The sequence below is a fragment of the Strigops habroptila genome, chromosome 5 (assembly GCF_004027225.2).
Source record: "Strigops habroptila isolate Jane chromosome 5, bStrHab1.2.pri, whole genome shotgun sequence".
Taxonomy (NCBI): Eukaryota; Metazoa; Chordata; class Aves; order Psittaciformes; family Psittacidae; genus Strigops; species Strigops habroptila.
Window position 1 is genome coordinate 67,173,756 of NC_044281.2, and position 22,494 is coordinate 67,196,249.

At 53.9% G+C, this 22,494-nt stretch overlaps 1 protein-coding gene across 1 annotated transcript; it reads right to left on the bottom strand.

The window, feature by feature from the left end:
* Positions 1–1,653: 1,653 nt before the first annotated feature.
* CNNM1 (cyclin and CBS domain divalent metal cation transport mediator 1) lies at positions 1,654–21,757 on the bottom strand. Its single transcript, XM_030488101.1, has 13 exons — positions 20,239–21,757; positions 9,911–10,054; positions 9,190–9,330; positions 8,733–8,902; positions 8,445–8,544; positions 8,237–8,284; positions 5,240–5,302; positions 4,075–4,238; positions 3,692–3,869; positions 3,287–3,400; positions 3,078–3,194; positions 2,736–2,863; positions 1,654–2,396 (listed from the first exon to the last, which is right to left on the bottom strand). Exons 1-12 carry the CDS (start codon positions 21,755–21,757, stop codon positions 2,784–2,786), a joined length of 2,838 nt encoding a protein of 945 aa, XP_030343961.1. The 3' UTR covers positions 1,654–2,396; positions 2,736–2,783.
* Positions 21,758–22,494: the final 737 nt, after the last annotated feature.

Sequence of the window (22,494 nt, forward strand, 5' to 3'; positions counted from 1 at the left end):
GTTGTGGTTAAATCCTCAGCATCCTGGTTTGTCCACTGGTTCTTAACTCAGTTGGTTTCAAGGCTCTCCCCTTCTCCCTCATAGTGTGTTGCATCTCTGATGGTCGTGGTTGCTACTAATGGGGCACAGTCCTATTGGGAGAGTGTAGTTGAGAGCTTCCTGTGACTACACAAATCTGACCAGTTCCTCTCATATCCATCTTGTGTTCCTCTTTCTGCTGCCCTTCCCTGTGCTGTTCAGCTTGTTCTGTCTGTATGTGCGTGCTTTCTTGACGGTCATGTGTTACCCAACCATCTGGCCATCCCTCCCTGGCACAGAGCTCCTAGCTTGCTTCTGATGTGCTGAAAAGTGGATCTTCCCTCCTTATCAGCAGGCCTCTGATGAACCACCACCTACTCCCCCTGGCTTCAGCGGGACCTGCCAGCAACAGCCTGTTTCTGGCACTGAAAAAGAGCTGGGACCATCTGTTCCTGTTCTTTGCAGTCACTCTTTGCAGATCTATTTGTGAGCTGCTATTACCACCTTGACAGAGCAGCCTCCTGCCAAGATCTTGGTGAAGAAAGGGAAACGGCCCCTTTCCTTGGGTCAGTTGCTAAGTCACTGATGCCCTGATGCATTTTGCTTGTGCTGCAGCTTAGACACTAAAGGCAAAAATGATGCCTTGTTCCCTTGCTGTGCTTGCAGAGAGACAGCACATGGGGTCTCTTTTTTGTCATTTTTAGGTTAGTGTTCATGTCACATAAGAGAATGAGCCAGAGGCAGCCTGGCCTCTGTGCAGGTGGGGAGCTTTTTCTCTTCTTCCTGTCCATCCACAGCTAGGATGATGGGGTCCTGGTTAAAGGATCATTTCTAGGGGTGATATCAGGAGAAGGAGTTGAGGGAATCAATTGCTTTTGTTATTTCTGACATCTCTTTACACTTCTGTCCTTATGCACCTCTAGGTGTGCAGCCTGGCCTACTCCATATGTGATCTGTACCAGTGCTTTGCTAGCCTTAACAGCCTTGTTTTTCCTAACAAGTGACCTAAATTTCTTTCTGTGGTGTAAGCTCATTACCCATTATCCCATTTACCATGGCAACGGAGAACAGATTATTCCTGTCCTCTCTGCAACAGCTTCTTATGTATTTGAAAACTTCCCTTCTCCACATCCTTCAGTAGTTAAGATAAAGCAACCCTGTTTCCTTCAGCCTTTGGAAGAGGTTGTTTTCCTCTGGCCTCCTTTCAGTCACTGTGTTTTTCCTTAGAAGGGCAATGTCCAGACAGGGATGCAGTTACTCCAGCTGAAGGTTTATCAGCATTGGTGGACTAAGAGATTTCTGCTGTTATCTCTCAGGCTGTGCTCCGGCATGTGTATCCCCCTATTGTGTTTGCAATAGCATGATATTAACTCCTGTTCTTCCCCAGTCCTTGTCTGCACTGCACTGCTGTGGTGTAACTCTGCACTGCAGAGCGCTTTCCTGGCAGCCAGTGTGACAGAGAGCCGAGGTTCACAGGGAGAAATTGGGAAGCACTTGCTGAGTTGGTCTTCTACCTGCTTGCTTCAGTGTCCTGTTACTTCAGCCACCTCTGGCCATGGGTATGAGGGCAGCCTAGGCCAGTTGGAGAGGTTAGCACATCTTTCCCTACACTCATCGACACAGACAGTACATAGCTCAGGGAGAAATCACTTTTAATGGTAATATCCCTGTTGCTTTCAACCTCTACAAACACTACTGACTGGTCTGTACCAACCCCAAGGCTCGGTGTGAGCCTCCCTTGCACAGGCAGGCATGTGCAGAGAGGAGGATGGTTCAAGGCAGCGTGGAGCCCCAGAGAGCTGCGCTCCCTGCCCTGTGCCTAGCAGGGGTCAGGAGCACCGGGCTGCATTGATGGTCAGTGTGTGCAAGGTGCTGCGAGTGTGTGTGTCACTAGGCACGGCACAAACGTGTGCTGGGGCCCTGAGCTGCATGTGGCACCCCCCCAAACAGCACATTCTCCTCGTGGTGGAGACCACATCTGTGCAGCACCAGCACCAAGGGGCTCTGGGGCTCACTGGGATGGGGATGGCAGACGATGCTAAGGGAGGTTATGGGTTGGGCCGCCCCCCCCTGCTCTGCCTGCAGGGAGGCTGTAACAGGCTCTTCTCTACCTTTCCTTTTTCCACCTCTTCCTTGAGACCAGATGCTACCAGGGAGCAGCTGGGCAAGGGCCCTCGGACTCCAGCTAGCTGGTCCAGCTGCCCCGGTGGTTCAGCCCCGCTGGGGGCACATCCTTTCTCGCCTGGGGATGGGGCTCTGCACAAGTCCTGCAGGGAGGGGAGGCGCGAGCGGGCAGGCAGGCGGGCAGGCAGCGAGCGGGTGCAGACCTGCTGCTGTTGAACACAAGCCTCGTGGCAGGAGACCCCCATGCTGCAGACCTGGAAGACAGAAGCGCAGCCTTGTGCAGGTAGCCGTAGCTTGCCTTCCCTCACCTGGTGCTGCTCAAGCCTGCAGCACCTTTCCAAGCCAGGTTTATGGATATTGGTAAGACACACATTTCTAGCTGTGAAAACATGAGTCAGGGTCTCACTGTCTCCCACATCCTCTCCTGCCCCAAAGATGGGTGGATGGCTTGACCCAGCTCCAGCCCCCAGCAACATGCATGCCTGCATGCAAATCACATCATTTGCCTTTGCTGCTTGAAACTTATTTTACGTTATTAATGTTGAGCAACCTCCCATTTGCTGGAATGTTGCACCAAAGAGGCAGGTTCCTACCTCCAGTCTGCATGGGCCTCCAGCACTGTGCTCTGGCCACGCTGCTGCTCAGGTGATTAATGGGTCAAGATTGGAGCTCTCCTCTGGCAACTTCTCATCCTCCAGCGACGGCCGCTGCTTGCGCCCACCTGCAGCAGCAAGGGTGCTTAGGGCTGGGGTGCTGGGGGCAAGGGTGCTCAGGACGGAGTGACTGGCTCTGCCTGAGCTAGGCTTAGATGCAGCTTTGCCTGCTGCTGGAGTACTGCCAGGGTACTGAGCTGCCCCCCTACTCCACACCAGCCCCATGCAGTGTGTCCCCAGGAGCTCTTCCCTGCGTGCTCCCTCCATGGGTTAGTCACTCACTCAGGGATCTCAGCAGCCTCCTGCCCAGTGTCTCCTCATTGCTGCTTGGCGTTGAGCTGGTCTCCATCTCTCTGCCCGGGGACTCTGGCTCCAGGACAGTGCCACAGCGCTCACTGTCTGCAAAAGCCCAGTGTGGCTGCAGCGCCCCGGGGCACCACAGCCCTCGCCACCCCCAGCGTCCTATGTGCATGTCCCTCGGCCAGACTCACTCTGGTGCTTGCTGTTCTCCTCATTGTCAGTCGTCTCCTCCTGGATGAAGGGAATGCTCTCCATGCGCAGGAACACCGACTCGCTGGGACTGTGCAGTCCTTCAGAGCGGCTGCCTGCAGGGACACAGGGCGAGCATGGTGGCAGGGCAGGGAGGTGCTGTGCCCTGGGGCAGGATGCAGCAGGATGCCAGCCATAGCAGGTCCCAGTGCCAGAGACCCTCAGGGAACAGGAGCACACAGAGATGAGGAATTACATGCCTGCACACTTGCACCTATGCCCCAGGCCATGTGCAACTGTGTCTCAGCAGTGGTGTGCCCATCATGCCAGCAGGTCCCAGCACGGTCCCCCCAGGGGACATGCAGCGTGGGCCCATGGCAGGGAAGGGATTCTGCTGGGTGACTCACACATGACGCTGTTCTTCTCATTCAGGAGGGTGGTGGGGTCCTCCTTGGGCGTCTGTGGGGTTCCCCGCAGGGTCGATGCCTTGGTTGAATCCCTGTCGAAGGCCTCCATGTCAGGGGACTGGGGTGAGCTGTCCATGCGGCTGGCCACCAGCGCGTTGTGGTACTGCTGCCGGGTGACCTGTGCAGACAGACATGCGCACCCAGCTCAGTGGGTCCACCAGGACTTCCTGGGGACCTGGTGGCACCAAACCCCTGGACAGCAGGAGTGTGGGACTCTGCAGCACCCCCTGGGCACCCACCAGGCTCCCAGGACACAGCGGAACAAGCAGGTGCCTGGTAAGGGGTGCCCAGCATGGGACAGTCCCTGCCAGCCCAGCCTGTACCTTGACAAACTGCACATCGCAGAGGATGTGCACAGAGTAGTCAGGTGTGTAGATGTTGTTGCTGCTGCTGTGGAGCTGCGTGTTGCTGCCCCCGTAATCGTTGTGCTCCCAGTTGGGGGACTCGGAGCGGTTGAGCCCGCTGCACCGCGATGGTGACCTGTTCACTGCAGGAGGGAATGGCAGAGGCAAAAACTCACTTCTCACTCATGGTGCTGCTTGGGTCCCCAGTGCCAGCGCAGGGCCAGGGTGGACTCTCACCTCTGGTAGCTTTGCCCCACGGACTCCGGGACTGGCAGGGGCAATATGGGGGATCTCTGGTAGGATCCTCCTCAGTGCATGCTGGTGGTGGAGACTCTGCCATGCCAGCCATGCACAAACCAATGGGACTGGGCAGGCAGGCATCCAACTTGGCACCGGCAACAGAGGTTAGAGCTGCTGCCTGCCCCTCACACCAACTGACAGCTCTCCTGCTAACACAGGCCTTCTGCATGGCATTTGGCACAAATTCTGGTTGCAGCTGGCAGCCCTCAGGGGTTTGCTTAACCTGCCTCGAGGGCACGCTCCTGTTCACCCTGACAGAACAGGAGCAGAGGCTGCAATGGCAAGCTGGCCCGTCACTCATGTTGACTGATGGCCTCTGACACTGGGTGTGATAGATTTTGTCTGGTCAGTGATTTCTTAGGGAACAAAGGCTCCTTGTTCCTTGCATGGGTGACATCAACAACTTGCTGACTTTGCTCTGCTGCTAAAATGCCCTTCTATTACCCTGATTGCTAGAAAGCGAGGGAAGCAGGGAAGTGTGCATGCATGGCTGTGGGCAATTGTCATCAGAAGCAGCAAGTAGCAAGAAAATCTAAACACTGGCTTCAGGAAATTACAGAAACTGGACACCAAGGAAAGCCCAAGCTGTCTATGGCTCCCCCTTGTTTCTATCCCATTCTTCCTGGGGTTCGCATCATACTGGGGAGGCTGCAGCAGGGCTGCTGTCCCCAGTCTGCCACCTGTGTCCCAACCAGTGAGGGGCTGCCCAGTGTGGGGTGCCACGGGTGCTCCTCTGCCTATGCTGCCCCACATGCAGGGTGGAGGGGCCTTGGTGCACCATGCACTGGGAGCTGAAAAGAGCCTGGCACATGCACAGTCCCTGCCCAAAGCCATGCACTGTTACCTGGAGAACCAGCCAGTGAGTCCCCTCTGCTGAAGGCGAAGGTACGGGACACTGAGACAGGCACTGCAGAGAGAGAGGGAGGGGTAGGAAGGAAGAAAGGGAGAGACAGAGAGAGGGAGGCGAGGGATGGTGTCAGATAGACCAAGAATAAGGAAAAGAATCATGTGCCAGCAGTCCTGGGCTGGGCTCTCACCACCACCTGCATCATCCCTTCCCACTCCTCTTACACCCTCCTGCTTCTGCTCCAGGGAGGCGCTTGCCAGCCCTGGGGCCAGGGACACCAGCAGGAACACAGACTTGAGTGCTGCAAATCAACAGGCTGCTCTGTGACACGGTAAGAGGAGATGCGGCTTGTGGGAACCAGCTCTTGCCAGGCCTGTCTGCACAGCCACACATCTTCCTAGCACCACAGCGTGGGCAGAAAGCATCCTTTATGGGCTGAGTGTTGGCACCCTGCTCCAGCCCTTCACCACCCGCTGCCAGGACAGGGAACTTTGTGGTCGGCTTGTGTCGCCTGGGGGATGGGCAGAAGCTAAGCCAAGTCGCTGTGCTTGGCATCTGGGATGCTTCTGTGTGTGCAGGCAGGTAGCAGAGAGGGAATGTGCTCTGCAGCAGACCCTGCTCCACACAGCCCCGTAGCTGCAGGCAGGGGGTGGCAGAAGCCCCTCAGCATGATGCAAAGGCATCTGCGCCAGGCTGCCTGCAGCTCTCTGCAAGGCCTGGGGTGTCAACAGCCTTGGGGTGATGCCAAGAGCCACCCCGCTGGGGAACCACAACAAGCCATGACTCCATGCCTGGGGCTGCCTGACCCATTGCCACAGAGAGGGCAAATCACAGGCCATTCACTTTCCATGTTCCATTGCCATGTGTTACAGCAGCAGTGACAATTTCAGGAGTAGGCATTCCCCCTCTTGTGACTTGCTACCTACAGGGAGCTGCCCCACTGCCCTCCACAGCATCCCTGGGCCATGCCACAGGGGTGCAGGGCTCCATGGGGGAACATGGAGAAATCAACCATGAGTGATGCACTCTTTAACACCTCCCAATGCCTCATCTTTGCTCTCACCACTGGCAGCACCCACCTCAAAGGCATCTGTACAGGGAGAGGTGAGCCCACTGGCTGTCAGCCCCTTCCTCAAGCCATGGCCATGCTTCCTGCAGCTGCTGTCCTGCCTGCCTGAGGTGCATTGCCTTCCCCCCAGCCACTGCGCCCACAGCGTGGCTGCAATGCTCTTCAAAGGTAAAACATCCTCCTTTCAATCTCCCCACTCAGTTACTCCTCAGTAATTCCTGTTCATGTCCTCCTCTGAGTCAAAACCTTCTGCAAATAAAAGTTGAAGCAAAGGCACCAGCTTGAAGTGACTCCCAGAACCACCTCACCCAGCTGGGAGCAAAGGACAGGTTGATAACCACTAGCACTCTCCTCCTGCTCTCACTGCCTGATCGTCCTGCAGCAATGCCCTGCACCACCAATGCCAAAGATCACCTGGTGATTAAACAGTTGCATAACAATGGTTAATTAATAAAGAAGTGTTAAATGCTCCAGGGTTAATGTCTGAATTCTCCGTTGTGACATGCTGCTCACACTAACTTCTGCTGGGCTTTAAGGGGGAAGGAGGACACCATCCTGACAAGGGAGATGCCCTCTGACCTGTGCCTACCATGCCTCCTCACTGACCAGGGGTGCAACTCAGCACATGTCCCGGGGTAGGCAGGGGTGGCTGAATGGCAGAAAACATCTCATGACACAGGATCACATGTGAGCACAGGGAGCAAAAGGACCCCTGAGCAGCAGCGTCCCAGCGGCCAGCACTGTGGATATGTGTGGCCATACCGACACTGCTCCCACTGTGGCTTGTGCCCTGCCTGTCCCGTGGCTCGTGGGCAGCACTCACTGCCCCAGCCTCAGTGGGGCCCTGGGGATGGTCACTGAGGGCACGGAGGCATCAGGCCATGCAGCAACATCCTGGGGGAAACCAGCCACTTCATTGATTTCCTCTGTCCAAACCAAGCACATTGTGGACACACGGGAGAGCAGGAATGTGCACTGAGGGGTTAATCCAGTAGTCCAGAGCCAGCCTTTCAAATGGAAGCAAAGCAAGCAGCAGGAAATAGGTGAACCCTAGAGCAGCACGCAGACTGGGACCCATGGGAATGACAGTCACATGCCCTAAGGGACTCTCCCTGTTCTCTTAACAACATTCCTCCCTGCAACTCCCTAAAGGTTGAACTTGGCGAGTTCTTGTTTTGGTTAGTCACCCAGAGCATTCTCATCATACCATCAGCACTGCAGATCCAACTGCAACATCTGGGGTTGGGATGAGGGATGTGCCTGACCGGGGGTGAGCAGCACATCTACCCAATCACTCCCAAACCACTAGGGATTAACCATCTGCAGGGGTGACCAGAAAAGAAGGGCGGGGGGGGCACCGTCTCCCCTAATCACAGCTCCCTCTGCAGGTAACCCACCAGCTCTTCAGGCAAGGAATTTACCGGCACTGGGGCATCTACTTTAAACGCAGCTGATTCCCCCACCACCACGTGCAAACGGCTCACAGATTCATCTCTGCAGTTCACAAGCAGTCCCCATTCCTTTGGTGTAGGACCCACGTTCAGCTCATCCTCCAAGCCTCAGGAATGCAAGTGGGTCCAGAGATGTTACACTGAGACCCAGGTGCACCGTGCAAGAAGTCACAGGGTTTACTGCTCACATCAGCATGGTCATGCTGCCACCTGCGGGCAGTGCCCCTTGTAGTACCAGCCTGCTGGGATCCACCTGCAGGGATCCAGCACTTAGCTGAAACTGCAAAGGGACATCCATGTCCTTTCTGCAGGCTGCATCAGCCTCTCAGTTGTTTCTCCACCGAGCTTTTTAAAGGGGTGATGTCAGTGCAGAGCCTGAGCTGCTCTGCACAGGGTGCAAACCCATCCCTCCTCCAAGCAGGCTGTGCTGCAGAGGAGAGATTTTAGAGCCCCAGCCTGTCCCAAAATACTTACATAGGAAGGAGGATCCAGCCAGGCTGCCCACTTTTCGCACATCATTATCTGAAATGAGAGCTGGAGGTGTAGGAATCACAGAGGAAGGATTCCTGCCAGCCCCATACCCTGCAGCAGGGCCACCCCACCCCATGGCCAGCCCCAGCTCAGCCCCCATGGAGGCTGCTGAAGCAAAGGCAGGGCTGGAGAGACCCCACAGAGCCCTTACCTGAGGAGACAACAGCCATGATGGCGGGGACACCGTAGTATGTGAATGCCCCGTTCTCAAACCTCAGCCCTTCCTTGCCAATCTCCACCTCCACTTTCCCCTGGAAGGAAAACCCGCTCAGACAAGCATCTTGCACTCCTGATGACCAACCCACCCAGGGCTGCAGGGACCCTCGCTGCCCTGTATGAGAAGAAGGGCACCTCCACTGGCAGAAGCAGCCCAGAGCAAGGTGGTTGAGGAGAGACAGGCCACCCCCTGCCACGCTCTACTTGCTGCTGCCCCAGGCACCTGCAGGATGAGGACGAAGTAGTCAACAGGGCGGTTGCGCTGGTAGAGGTAATGCTCTGCCGCCTTCTTGTTCTTGCGGTCGTACTTGAGCTCCTGGATGACGTTGGGGTGTTTGAGGAGCCGCAGCAGGATCTTCTCAGAGAGGTAGGGGGACTTGAAAGGCTCCACTTCTAGAGGGGAGGCAACACATGCTTGCTCAGCAGGGCTGGCGCTGCCAAGAGCCGCTGGTCCTCTGAGCTGCATGGCCCCCTTTCCTGCAGCCTTAGCACCCTGCTGCATGGAGGGGAGCCAAACACAAACCCACGCTGGTGGAGCAGTGGGATGCCCAGGGTGGGGGTCCAGGCACGCAGAAGCCGCTCACTAAGCAGAGGAGCCTGACCCAGGAATGGCTTAGGGATGCCCTGTGGGGCTGGTGCTGCGGCAGACAAATGCAGGGCTTGCACAAGGGCAAGGGTACCTGTTGCCATGAATCGATGGGTGGCCAGGAGGAGCTGCGGGGAGATCTTCACCTTCATCTCGCTGTCTGAGAGCCTGAAGATGGAGAAGTCCTGGGGCTTGCGTCCCCGATGGGGCACACGCTCCTTCTTCCGATTGTCTGCTGTGGGGCAGAGAGCAAAGCAGTTGCTTGCCTGCAGCAGCCACAAAGCCGCTGCAGCTGCAGGGCCCATACCACATGCACATGCATATAGAGAGGCATGTCTTCTGCACCCTATGGCAGGGCTGCTGTGGAGCAGCAGCCAGAGCAGCAGCCAGAGCAGCTGGGCACACAAAACGTGCCGTGTGTGCCAGCCTTGGGAGCAGCTCTCTGGGGAGGCTGGTGAAACGCACTTCTTTCTCAGGAACAAGTCCTGGGTTGCCCTAGGTGGATGTGTCACCCAGAGTTGGAAGGAGCTTGGGAACCACCCATGGGCACTTCATGCCCAACACACGTGACCCTGGGTCAGGCCCTGCCCAGCCACTGGCTGCTAATGCTGGTGCTTTTCTATCTTCAGCATTCAAGACTCTCTGACATCTGACCAGCATCTCTCCATCATTCTTGTCTTTGCCACTATGACTGTGAATTGCTCTGGGGAAGGACCACAATTTGCTCTGGCCTGTTTCCTACCCACATGTCTGTTTGTGTGTGCGGGCTCCCACCCTGGCTCCTGCAACCGCAGTAGCTGCTCTGGGACACTAACTGTACAGATCCGTCTCATCCAGGATCTCGGACTTGATGATCTCCTCAATGACATCCTCCAGGGTGACAATGCCCATCACCTCGTAGAATGGGTCTCCTTCCCCTTCGTTGTTCACCCGCTGCACAATGGCCAGGTGGGACTTTCCTGTGTGGGGAAGAGCAGAGCAGCAGTGAGACCCCTACCTCTGGTGAGGGGGGTCCCAGCACGGCAGGCTGGCAGGAGGACAGGGCTTGGTGGGAGAGGCACAGGTCACAGCCAAACCTCAGAAGCACCCAAAGCCACCCCAACTGCGCTAACCCAGGGAGAAGGGCTAGACACACAGCCCAGCCTAACAGGGCTACTACTCCCCAGGCTGACTCCTAGGTGTCACAGGACTATCCCTTCCTCTTCTTTTGGGGCTACTTGCTTTCTTTTGGAATGATCAGGGATCTGGAGGATCTCTCTTATGAGGAGAGACTGCGGGAGCTGGGCCTGTTTAGTCTAGAGGAGATTAAGGGGGTATGCATGCATATAAATGCATGCATATAAATATCTCAAAGACGGGTGACAGGAGGATGGTGCCAGACTCTTTCAGTGGTGCCCAGCGACAGGATGGGGAGCAATGGCCATAAACTAAAACACAAAAGTTTCACCTCAACATGAGGAAGAACTTCTTTACACTGAGGGTGGCAGAGCACTGGAATGGGCTGCCCAGGGGCGTTGTGCAGTCTCCCTCTCTGGAGACATTCAAAACCCGCCTGGACACGTTCGTGTGTAACCTGCTCTAGGTGGCCCTCCCGTGGCAGAGGTGTTCCACTGGATGATCTCCAGAGGACTCTTTCAACCCTAATGATTCTGTGACTCTTGGGCAATCTGCTGCGAGTCACTCTGTTTAGCTCTTTGACAGCCTCCTGTGCAGGAATGGTGTGTATGTTATACCAGCTGCTTCTTGCTTACCCTCGGTTTCATTGACATGAACAACGCTAACAGAGCAATGAGACAGCGTCCTCCAACACAGAACTGTGAGCATGTCCTTGGGCTCTCCTGGTTTCCCTCATCCTCCTGGTGTTTTCTCATTCTGTTGTTAATTATCTTTCCTATCAAATTGCCAGGAACAGCCTCCCCCCATCTTTCTATCCATCACTGTCTGGACCAATCCTAAAGCTTTTCTTAAAACACAGGCAAAGCCTCCAGCTCCTCGGAACAGCAGCTGGTTTTAATGCAGAAATGCGTATGTTTATTTGCAGCTTTCAGCCCAGCTCCTGCAGAACTCTAGGGCGAACCATCTGGATGCAGAGGCTAAATGCTTTCCAAGCCATCGGCTTGCACCTGAACATCTTCTCCAAACCCTGCCCCTGACAGCATGTCCTCTCTATTGCATTAAACAAGTAGATTGGGACCAGGATCTTCAGCTGCAATGATGGTGACTCCTGCTTGGAACTTAGTGTTTCTAAATCACGTTTTCAGCCTCCCCGCTTGTCCCCGGTAAACTGGAAGCTCTACTGACGCATTCTCACACTTCTTGCTTTTGGCATACTTGAAATATTGCTATTTGTTTTCACATGTCCAACTCTGTAAGCTGTTTTGACTTCTTCAACTTCTCCCTTCCTTTATTGTCTGCTCTGATTTATGCTCCTGCTCAGCAGCTTGACCAGAACCCAAATCCCAAGCCACAAACAACTTCTGGGTTTCTAGCTGTTAACAAACAGCACTGGTTTTCTTACTGCCCCTGTAGCACAGGGTTCTGAACCTCTAGTTTTACTTAAAACGTTAAAAATGTCTTCACTGGCACCACAGCCAACAACTTCAGCTCCCTCTGTTTGTTTTGCATCCCTGGGGTCTCCTGTCGCAATGCCTGCACAAACCCAGCTGTACCAGGCACCTCCAGAAAGCTGCAAACATGTTTTCCCCATGGGCTCGGAGCTGAGCTCCTTGAGCAGCAATGGTCACCCAAAAGGGGGAGCAGGTCCCTTCTGCTATGCAGCTGCCTCTGCATCTGCTTATCCCATAACCCCTCCCTGCCAAACTCGCCTGCTGCTCGGGGCAAGGGGATGCGAACAGTATTTATGCACAGGGATGCAATAGGGGTGGGCTCCTGCCTGCTGCACAGCTCCCTCCTCGCCTGCTGGTACCTTCTGCCTCATCCCTGCAGAGGGAGAGGGATGAGCACATCCAGGGCAGCCTGGCAGTCCCATCAAACACAAATTGCTGGGGAACATGCGACCTTCAAATAACCTTGTCCTGGATCCGAGACGAGCAAGTGACATTTCTCAGCTGAAGATCAGCACTATACATTTCTCACAGCAAAGCCTGGGCATTTTCCACAGTATAAATTCCCTCCTCCTCATACCAAGCTTTTATTGCAAGATTTCAGAGAGCAGCTCGCTGCCTCCCACGCCTACAGAATTAGAAATGAGAACTTAACATCATAGCAAGTAGCACTGGGATGCTTAAAAAAGACCCCAAATCAATAGCTTTGGGGCATTGGAAATTCAGCATGTTCTTTTGACCGGGTTATTTCACTCCTTTCATACCCGGGTTTGTGCATCTCGTCTGTTCAGGAGTAATAAAGCAACACGACTTGAGACTTAAAAAGAAGAAAGCAGCAGAGTTGGCCGCAGGACAGCAGCAACAGCTACACTTCATCTTAGCAAAGTCCAACTTTTGAACGTGTCTCCTTTGCCAAACCCTGCTCCCAAACACTGGGGCCATCTGGTCTCCTACAAGTCCTTGGGTGAGCGAGGAGAGGGGAGAAGTTATTTCTTTTGGCCGAAAGCTTGCTGTTAATGACATTTACATGCAACCCAAAACCGCTGAGCCCTTACAAAAAGCTTAGGTGCTACTTAAAGGCAGTCAGAGAGTAATGGACGCAATTCTTTTTTTGGCCAAACACCTACATCAACGCTGTAATTTACTCTAGAGCAGCCTCCGAGAAATATGATTCCAGCTCCATGTTCACGTAGCGGCAAATGAGATTATTTAGAAATAACCCAGCACCATTAGCCTGGGAGGAGACCCAGGGTTTCACTGTGCTGGGGGCAGAGCCGGGAGGGCTGCTAGACTGCTTGAGAGTTCTTTATTTTCACAGAAAATAAACACTTGTAGCCACGCCATAAACCCCCAGGTTTAGGTTTCCAGGCTAACATTAGACCCACATTAAGAGATGGGGCAAGTACCCAGCACTAGAAAATGGTTGCGATTCATGTGGTTGCTCCTGGCCCACACTGAGCAAGCTGATCCTAGCCCGTGCCTGGCAGGCTCACACCCATAACCACAAAAAGCCCTGGACCTCAGACCAAGCCCTTGCAAACCACTGCCCCCGCTGTGAAAAGGCTGACTTGCCCTGATTTCCCACCTGTGGGACACGAGATCGTTGGCAAAGCCCTGTCCCCTGACCTGGCTGGGTCCTGGGTTTCCTCCCTATAGATTCGGCAGCAGGGATGGTGGGGGTGTGTGGGTGCCCTGGCTGTATGATCATGGCTTGCTCCCTTCTGGGCTGGGGATGCTGCCAAGCTCAGCTGCATCTCCCTGCCTGCTCCTGGGAGCTGCTACACTTGCATAGGAGGAAAAGCAGTGGCTTTTGGAGATGCCAGAGGGGTCGAATTGTCTTCTGCAGCCATTACACTGCAGGTCTGCCTCAGTGGGAGTACAATAGAGGGAGATAAACCATTTAAACAAAACCCAAACTTGATCTAAGCCAGCTTTAAGATCTGTAAAACTGGTTCCAAAAACTGCGCTATCGTAACCGTTGCTTGATAGCTCAAATGAAATGAATTATAAGGGTGAGCTGCTTCCCCACTAGCAAGCTGTCACATGTGAATTTTATAGGGTTATTGCTGATGCAGGAAAGCACAGTGAAACACTTGAGAATCAAAGCCTTGGTTTGGCAAATGCTACAACAAATGGGCAATTAACTTCACTTGTGCGAATGGCTCCACCGGCCTCGGCAAGGCTGCTCTTGCACAGGAAGTCTATAGGTGATTAAGTGTCTGCTCAGCATGGGATACAACTGTACTAAATTCTTTATGAGCTACATGAAATCTGCTCTTTTCAAACAACAATTTCGGTGGAAAGTTAATGCTAAATTAGAGAGCTAATATAAACAGCTGAGAGCTTCTGGATGGAGCAAGCATTTGAACAGATATCTAAAGCTTTTATGCCCGTTTTTAGGAGCCTTTGTATTTCATAGGTGCCTAAATGACCTTGGGCTCCTAGATCCACCTCAAAGCATCCTCCCCAGTGGGAGAACAAGGTCTGAACACATGGAAATGCCTTTACTTGTGGGAAAGAAAGTGCTGCAAATACAGCCCAGACTACTTCCTTACCTTTTTTTTTGTGTAGGTGCTCTGCCAGAGGAATGTTAAAGATGCTTTAGCCTTGCCTCTCATTCCATGGGATAAGCATGAAATTTACTTTCATAAATTTTACAGTAAGATCTAAAGCTGTTACTGGGAGATCAAAGGTACACACACAAGCCATGAACCACGTACAGCTACAAAATGGAAGGCAAAACCCCCAGAGTAATTGGTAACTAAGGTTGATTTATGAAATGATCCTGATGTAACTGAAATCTATTTTCTGTGTGCTTTCAATCAGAGCTCTTCTCTGGGCGAGGGGCTGCTAGCATCTCCATGCCCCATTGCAGACCTGCATCTGAAGTAAGTGGGGACCCCAGTTTGAACTGGAAATGTGCATGTGAGTGTTACCACGTGTGCTCTTGTCTTACCACAACCCTGCACCGAGGGTAAAACCACATGCCTGAGGAGTTGCACCTAAAGACAATGCACATCAACATCTAAATAGGGGGGAAATAACCAAGAGAGCTGTGGGGGCACCCAACTCTGTGGGAATCAGAGCTATGCAAATGGAAAACTGTAAATTCTAATCTAATCCAGACCTTCCTCAGAGATAAGAACTTCATCTGCCTACATCTGGCTCTAGCACAGTATAAAAGCCTTTCTTGTACTCGGCTTTGGTGTTTTTCTTAATCCTAAGGAAAACTGTGGAAAAGATGGAATAATTGGAACAGCTGATGTATTACCATTGACAAAATAGATCAGGAGGATAAGGGGGAGATTAGAGGGGGCACAGAGTCTCATCTTCCATCTGCTGTACAACAGGGTTCTGACCTCTTGGGGATGACCCTGCCTGTCCACAAATGGTGGGTCCCCTTGCATGTTATGTGGAGCCTAAAGAAGCCTACAAGAATGCTGAGGCTTTCTCAAGCTAAAAAACTTCTAAAGAGACAATGCAAAACTGTTTTCATTGGTGTCTGTAGCATAGGCCACTTGATTCTTTCCCACAGCTCAGTCTGAAGGTGCCTTTGACAGCTCCCAAGAGGGAGATGGGTGGCTGGGTGACCTCTCCCCAAGGACATGGCTCCCCTCTTGCTTTGCTGAACACCTTCCCAAAACAGGCCTGCTCCTGGGCTTGCTGAGGTTGGGTAAAGCAGCCCAGGGTTCACACAGTAAGATTTAGCGCAGCCTGGGAGGAAGAAACAAAGTAATGTTTCAGACAGAGTCACTGAAACCATCTTTTGTTGTATGGGCACCTCACCCACTCAGCCTGGCAATTGCTTTCCTGGGGACCTGTACCCTATATGGGATAGATTGTGTTATCATAATGCAAGAATCTCTTGAAGGCTGATTTAAACTTCAAGCCACGCTTTGTGCTTGCAATGACTGCAGGCTCAGAAGGACAGTAAGAAAAGCACCTGAAATGATACTGACCCCTGTTCCTGGCAAGCGTAAGCACCTTCTCCAGCTACACTCAGTTTGCAGAAGTCTCATAGAGGCCGTGGAGTATTTTGAAAAGCAAAGACAGCCCCTAGGGCAGAGCTGCCCTCCGCAGGACAGGCTGTTTTCCTGCTAAGCCAGGAAGTTGGGTTTTGGAGAATTTACTTTTAGTAACTCTTAAAAGATGCCAAACCACAGAAGGCTAATTTGGGTTGTACGTCAGCATCTGCCCTGCTACAGGAAAATGAACATAAGAGCAAACTTCTACTGTCCCTCCAACAGGACAATTACTTGCTGAAAGTTGCCACTGCTGTATATATACTCCAACAGGAAATTAGTCATCAAAACCCATAAATTACTTGAGGAATGGGATAAGACTGTGACTTCCAAAAAGGCACTACAGAACAAGGAGGTGGACCTCACAGAAGAGCTCCCCGTGAGAGAGCTCTTGTATCATAAGACTTAAGCTGCAACACACATTGCTTTGGTTATCTTCTAGGGATGGAGGAGAAACAGACTGCATCACCCACAGCATTTCACACTGAATGAATGCATAAATCTTTCCTCCTAGCTCCATATTCCCAAAGTGACGTTTGTCCTACTGGGACCTCATCTGCTCCTCTGCACTGATTAGCTTGCTAAATATAGTGCAGTTATTTCTCTGCTGTATTAGACATTTCCTCCTGGCAGCCTAGAATAAAGCCAGGTACTCTGAGATGTACCAATACAAACTGCCAAGAAATTGTCTCCAAATTTTTTTCACTCCTTCAGTAGTCTCAGCTTCTTTCAGGCTGCAGGTAGCAAAGTTACTGTACTGGTATGTATTGTCTTATTCCTAGAGAAGAGGGAACACATTCTGTGTAGTGTCCTCCACTTAGCACTTCTATGTAAATGCTGCACAACTATGCATGCCTTCTATAACGACCCCGCCTAGCTTGCCTGAAAAGATGGCAAACTGGGTGTTTGGGCTTCATTATTTCTGAGCTCATTCCACTGAGTTTTGATGAGAAGATAAATGCAAAACCATCTTCTAGCACAAGCATTTCCTTCCTTCAGCTGGACCTGTCTCATGCTGCCGTAATGTTTTTCAATACAGTTTTTGCAGCTGCCCTCCTCTTTGAGACTGTGGGTTGAAATCCAAGCTACCAGCCCCACACTCCACTGCTGTTTGCAGCCTTCTCTGGGTTTTTCCCAGTTCCTTTCAGTGCACCCAACTTAACCATCTTTCCCCAGGAATTAGTGACAAAAGAGACATTGAAAGATGCCAAGCAGCAGCAGGCTTGGAAGGAGCAGATGTGAAGGGTTTGACCAGCTCTGCTGTGATGGGGCAGGGTCCAGGTTTTGTCAACCAGGAGCTCACAGGTGCTCTTGGGCGCTGTAACCACATTGTGCCATCAGCTCCTTTGGTGCTACTGAAGTGTATGCCACTACTTTCATACAAGTTAAATGTTTCGGCAAGCTGATGCTACAGAAGTGTCCCTCCTCAGGTCTGTGGAGGGTAACCACATCTACACAGGGTCGTGCTGGGGGAGAGGGGATTTGCAACCCTGCTATGGATTAAACTCAAGGCAAACATCGTGCATCTTGATGGAACTTAGCTCAAGCAAGATTAGATGTGAGCATACCTAGAAACCAATGAAGGAAAACTTCCCTTCAAACCCTGCTATAAAAGACCAGAGAGGAAAAAAAGCTGATTATCTTCATAGCTAGGATGGCACAATGAGAGAAAAGAAATGCATCATGTAAACAAGGATAATAGTATGATATTGGCAAGTAGGAGAAGAGACAGAAATGGGATGTGCTGCTGGAGGTGTGAGCAAGAGTCTCAACGTGCTGTATTTAATCATCCCTTGACATTTTCAGTAAGAAAGAACAAATGTTTGTGTACTGTGGCAAGGAGCTCTGGCAGTGAAATTGTGTAACTTGTTCATTATCATTCAAAAAAAATGACATTATGGGCATATTGGACATGGCAGAACATTAATCGTTAGTGAAACAGATCAGAAGTATACATTGCTATTCAGGAAAGAAAGATTTAACATGTGATGGGTATTTTGTATAAACACTGTAATAACAAAAAGAAATAAAGGATATAAAACCTGTTTGAGTTAATCATGGGAGAAGGGAAAGCAAGCTGGCAAGGTTTCTCTACAGGTTTGTCTGGGACCTAAGGACCTGGAAGTGGTTCTCAATGCCCATCCTTACCAGAGACTTTAATTTCCTAGAAAGAGAGCAGAGGCCGCCTCAGTGGGAGCATTTGCTGTTCTGCAGGCACCCTGGATGTGCGAGGTGATGAATGCCTTCATTAAGCACTCGTTGAACCAACAAGCAGTCAGCCTATTCTCTAATTAGTGAGGTGTCACAGAAGACCTGGCCAGGGAAAGCAACCTTGATTGGATCAAACAAGATACTTCACCATAATTCAAACCGACACAGAAAAGGAGACGGTGATGAAGATTCTTAATTACAAATGGGAAATCTTTATTTTAGAAATTAAATAGTCAAGTGAACAGGGCTGAAACAGCAGGTGATGGGTCTGAAGGCAGCCGGGAGCAAACATCTGTGGCGGTGCAGGAGCAGGCACGGGAACCTGTATTTTGAACTGGGAAAACAGATTTTAGGCGGGGTTCAGGGCTGGTCTGGGGGTGGCCATCTACAAACACAGGGTGCTGGGAGTGACTAAATGCCTAAAAATAGGGGAAAGATGAATCGGAAGAGAACAGTAACACCTGGGGAGAAGAACATTTGGGTGAAGAGCTGGAACTGCTGAACACCACGCTGAGTTAGACACTAAGACCAAAAGCAAGGCTTTTCAGCCACGTGATTTAGAAAACACAGGAAGAAATTAAGAGGGAACAGAAGTAAGTTTTAGGGACAGCTCTACATAGGGGCTGTAGCAAAATGCCCCAGGAGGCCATTATGGCAAAGAGATGTAAGGGAGGAAGAGCCTGAAGCAAAATGCCAAGAGTTTAAGGGAGCAAAGCTGAAGAAGGATGGACAATCTTCACTTGAGATAAGGACTAGCACGTGAAAGTGTAGGGTTATTAACGTACCTGTCAGCTCAGAGAGCAACACAAAACATCCCTTTTTAAGCAGAGCAGAGAGGGGCAGCAAGCAAAGGGCAGTGAGCTAAGCAACTACAAGTCCATTTCTAGAGGCCTGTTGATCCACAGGGTAGCAGGCTTTAGAACAGCTTTGGAGGGGGAAGTTGAATACAGCAAAGTAGATCAGACAAAGCGCAGGGGAGACTGATCAAGGGGAATGTGCCAAAGTCATCTGACATCTTTGGTAACACCAAACTCTCTAGACCAGGGAGAGGTAGCAGAGACCTCAGCTGAACTTCAGTAGTGTTGTAGTATCATGCGTGAAGCCACGGTTAAGAAGGAACTGCGAAGCACATAAGGAATTAGGAAGATGAGAGACAACTGGTTGCATTAGAAGCAGCATGGGGGGAGGGGAGGGAATGGGGAACTACTGCAGCTCACCAAGGTTGAACCCTGAGAGCAATCTTAATGCTTTTGCTAATAGTCTGAGTATAAAAACAAGGAATTTGCTGATTTGCACCACTGGGAGTCTCCAGTCATGCTGAGAGGGCAGTATTGTGTGCCACACACAACTCTGCTCCCTGGGAGGTGGGGGGGGGGGACTGTCGTGCATCTCCAGAGAAGATGCTGACCTGCATGCATCTGATGATCACTTCTCTGGCACATCTTATCCTCCCCTCCTCCTAGCTCTCCAAACAAGCAGGGAGATAACTCAGAGAAGCTTTCTCGGTATCTGGAAGGGACCAGGTTAGCCTTCCTCACATGATCATCTCTGCCTGCGGCAGAGCAGCCCCAGGCAGCCCGGGAGCCGAGTGCTGTCCTCCCACATTACATAATGCAGGATGTCACTGCTGCAGCCATTTCTTAAAGACTCACTCACCACGGTATGACGTACCGAGTAACATGCAGCAAAACATTCCCAGCGGGGGGGAAACCACATGCTGTGTGTATTCTCAAGGTATGGTTAATGAAATACAGCTCTCAGCATCTCTGGGGCTGCTGGCAGCTGCTGCATTATGAATACTGTCACAGCTGCAAAAAAAGTACAGCTCTTTCTATAAGGGCTTAGGCTTTTCTTCTTTAAACCACTTGCACAGAAACGCTTCCTAGACTTGCTTCTCACTGCTAAGCTGAAAACGCGAGAGTTAAGTAACAAGATCTGATCTCCTGCCATAAACTCCTCTGCGCAGAACAGTGGTGAATGCTGCCTTGCCTGGGCAGGAGTGCAAGGCAGGCACTGTGCCCATGCTGCCGCGGCCCCACAGACACATCAGCCCTGTGGGACAGGCTCACCTGCTGAGCCAGCGACTTCTGAAGCTGAAGGCTCTTACAGTCTCCATAACATCATAGGCATGACCAGCATTGCAGGCCCTCAATCCACCTCGAGGGCTGCTCCACCAGGTGACACACCAGTGCATGCAGGGCCCAGCTCCCCCCAGCATCCCTGGTACCTGCTGGGTCCTGCCACGAGGCCATAGAGGGTGGGCCATGGGGACTGCTGACCTGGGAATCACTGGGGGTGCAGGGCGGTGCAGGGGGAACCCGGGGGGTGGCGGCCCGGCGGCCTCACCCTTCTTGAACTCTTCAAGCAGCGTGTCAAGGCGCGTGTCGTTGAAGACGCAGTGGAGCGGGCGGCGGTAAAAGCGGGTGACAGTCTGCAGGGGAGTGCAGTCATCGGGGTCGACGAAGGCCAGGTCCTTGACGAAGAGCAGATCGACAATGTTATCACGCCGGTCGCCTTCATAGACGGGGATGCGGGTGTAGCCGGAGCGGAGGATCTCAGAGACGGTGGCAAAGTCCAGCACGGCGTCGGCACGGAGCATGAAGCAGTCGGCCAGCGGCGTCAGCACATCCTCCACCACTTTGGTGCGCAGCTCCAGCGCTCCCTGCACCATGGCCAACTCCTCCCGCACGAGGTCTCCGTGCGGGCCAGCGGCGCGCAGCGTCTCCAGCAGCCGCTCCCTCGTGGAGAAGACGCTGAGCTCCTGCCGCAGCGCCCAGTCCAGCAGCCGGCTGAGCGGGTAGCAGAGCGGGAAGGCGGCCAGCATCAGCAGCCGGGTGAGGCACAGGGTGCGGGAGGCGATGGCCAGCCCGTGCCGCGAGCAGACGGAGTAGGGCAGCACCTCGCCTCCCAGGAAGACGGCGGCGGTGCACAGCAGGACCGGCAGCCAGGGAGCTCCGCGCTGCCCCGCGGCCGCCGCCGCCGCCGCTCCGCCGCCAGGCAGCGATGCGCAGAGCCAGCCGGCCAGCGCCGCGTTGGCCCCGGCCTGCCCCAGCAGCAGCGTGCACAGCAGGTAAGTGCCTCCGCCACCGCGCACCGCCTGCACCCGCCGCGCCTGCTCCCGCTCGGCGGCCGAGCCGCTGTTGCGCAGGACGCGGAGCTCCAGCGGGTCCAGCGAGAGCAGCGAGAGGCGCAGCCCGCTGAACAGCGCCGACAGCCCCAGCAGCAGCAGGGCGCCCAGCGCCCGCAGCCAGCCCGCCTCGGGCAGCGGCAGCAGCCAGGCGCCCAGCGCCGGGGTGGCCGGCCGGACCCGCAGCAGGAAGCCGCCCGCCGCGCCGTGGTGCGCCCAGGCCCGCCCGTCCCAGGCGCACAGTGAGAAGAGCCGCCCGCCCGGCGCCGCCGCCGCCTCGCCCTTGCGCGGCTCCCGCACCCGCACCTCGGCCAGCGCCGAGCCCGCCGCCCCGCCCGAGCGCAGTGGCCCCACCACCTCCACGTCCGAGGCCCAGGCGCTGCGCTCCCGGCACCGCTCCGCCGGGCCCCGCGCCGTCTTGCCCCCCGCCGCCGCCGGAGCCGCCTCCTCGATGAAGACTAGCCGCGGCTCCCGCTCCTCCGCCGGCCCGCGGCTGCCGTTGCCCTCGGGCGGCGGCTGGAAGTAGAGGCGCAGGAGGAAGCGGCTCCCCTCCGCTGCCTGCACCGCGCCGCCTTCCAGCGACACCCGGCCCGGAGCCGTGTCCTCGGGCCGCAGCCCCAGCAGCCAGGCGGCCCCGGCCGGCGGCCGCGGCGACAGCGAGAAGAAGAGCAGCAGCACAGCACCCCGGCTCCGGCCCCAGCCTCCGCCGCCGCGCCCCGGGCCCGCCGCCGCCGCCATGCCGCTGCACCGGCACCGCAGCGCCCGCTCGCCGCCCCGGGACTGCAGCGGGGAGCCGGCACCGCGCGGCACGGCGCGGCGGTACACGTGGGCCGGGGGGCGGGCAGCCGCCGCGCCACGTGCGACCGGGAGCCAGCCCGCGGCGGGAGGAGCCGGCGGAGCGGGGCTGCCGGGGGGTTCGCGGGAGCATCCCCGTGGCGGGCGGCATCCAGCGCGCACCCCGCATCTGGTGCGGGGCTGGCGACACTGCCAGGGAGCCCGTCCTCGGCGATACGGCGCCGCTCCAAGCCTCTCTATGGAGCTGGGATTTGCGGTCAGCCTCCCTCTGTTATCTGCTGAGGCCCGGCTCTCTAGCTCGTCCGTTGAAATTCATCTCCCTTCTTCCCGCGGGAGTGATTCTATTCATTTATTTATTTATTTTTATGGGAGAGCGGGTAGTCGTTAGCTTTGCAGTCTTGCAAGGAAACAAATGTACCACGCGGTGGCTAACAGCTATTCTCCCGTTCAGACCTCATGGCGAATGTGATGCACAAACGGGGTTTATCAGCTTCAGAAGTATGTGCTGAAGAAGGCGCTTTAGGGACTGTGAAACTTTTGGGTCTTCCCTGGACCGACATCCACAAGAACCTCGAAACGAGGCTGGGGAATTGAAAAAGAGTTGTTACTTACAGCTATTAAAAGGTTCACTAGTGGCAAAGCAGAAAGCAAGGCAGAAAGTGTCATGGAGGAAGAGGATG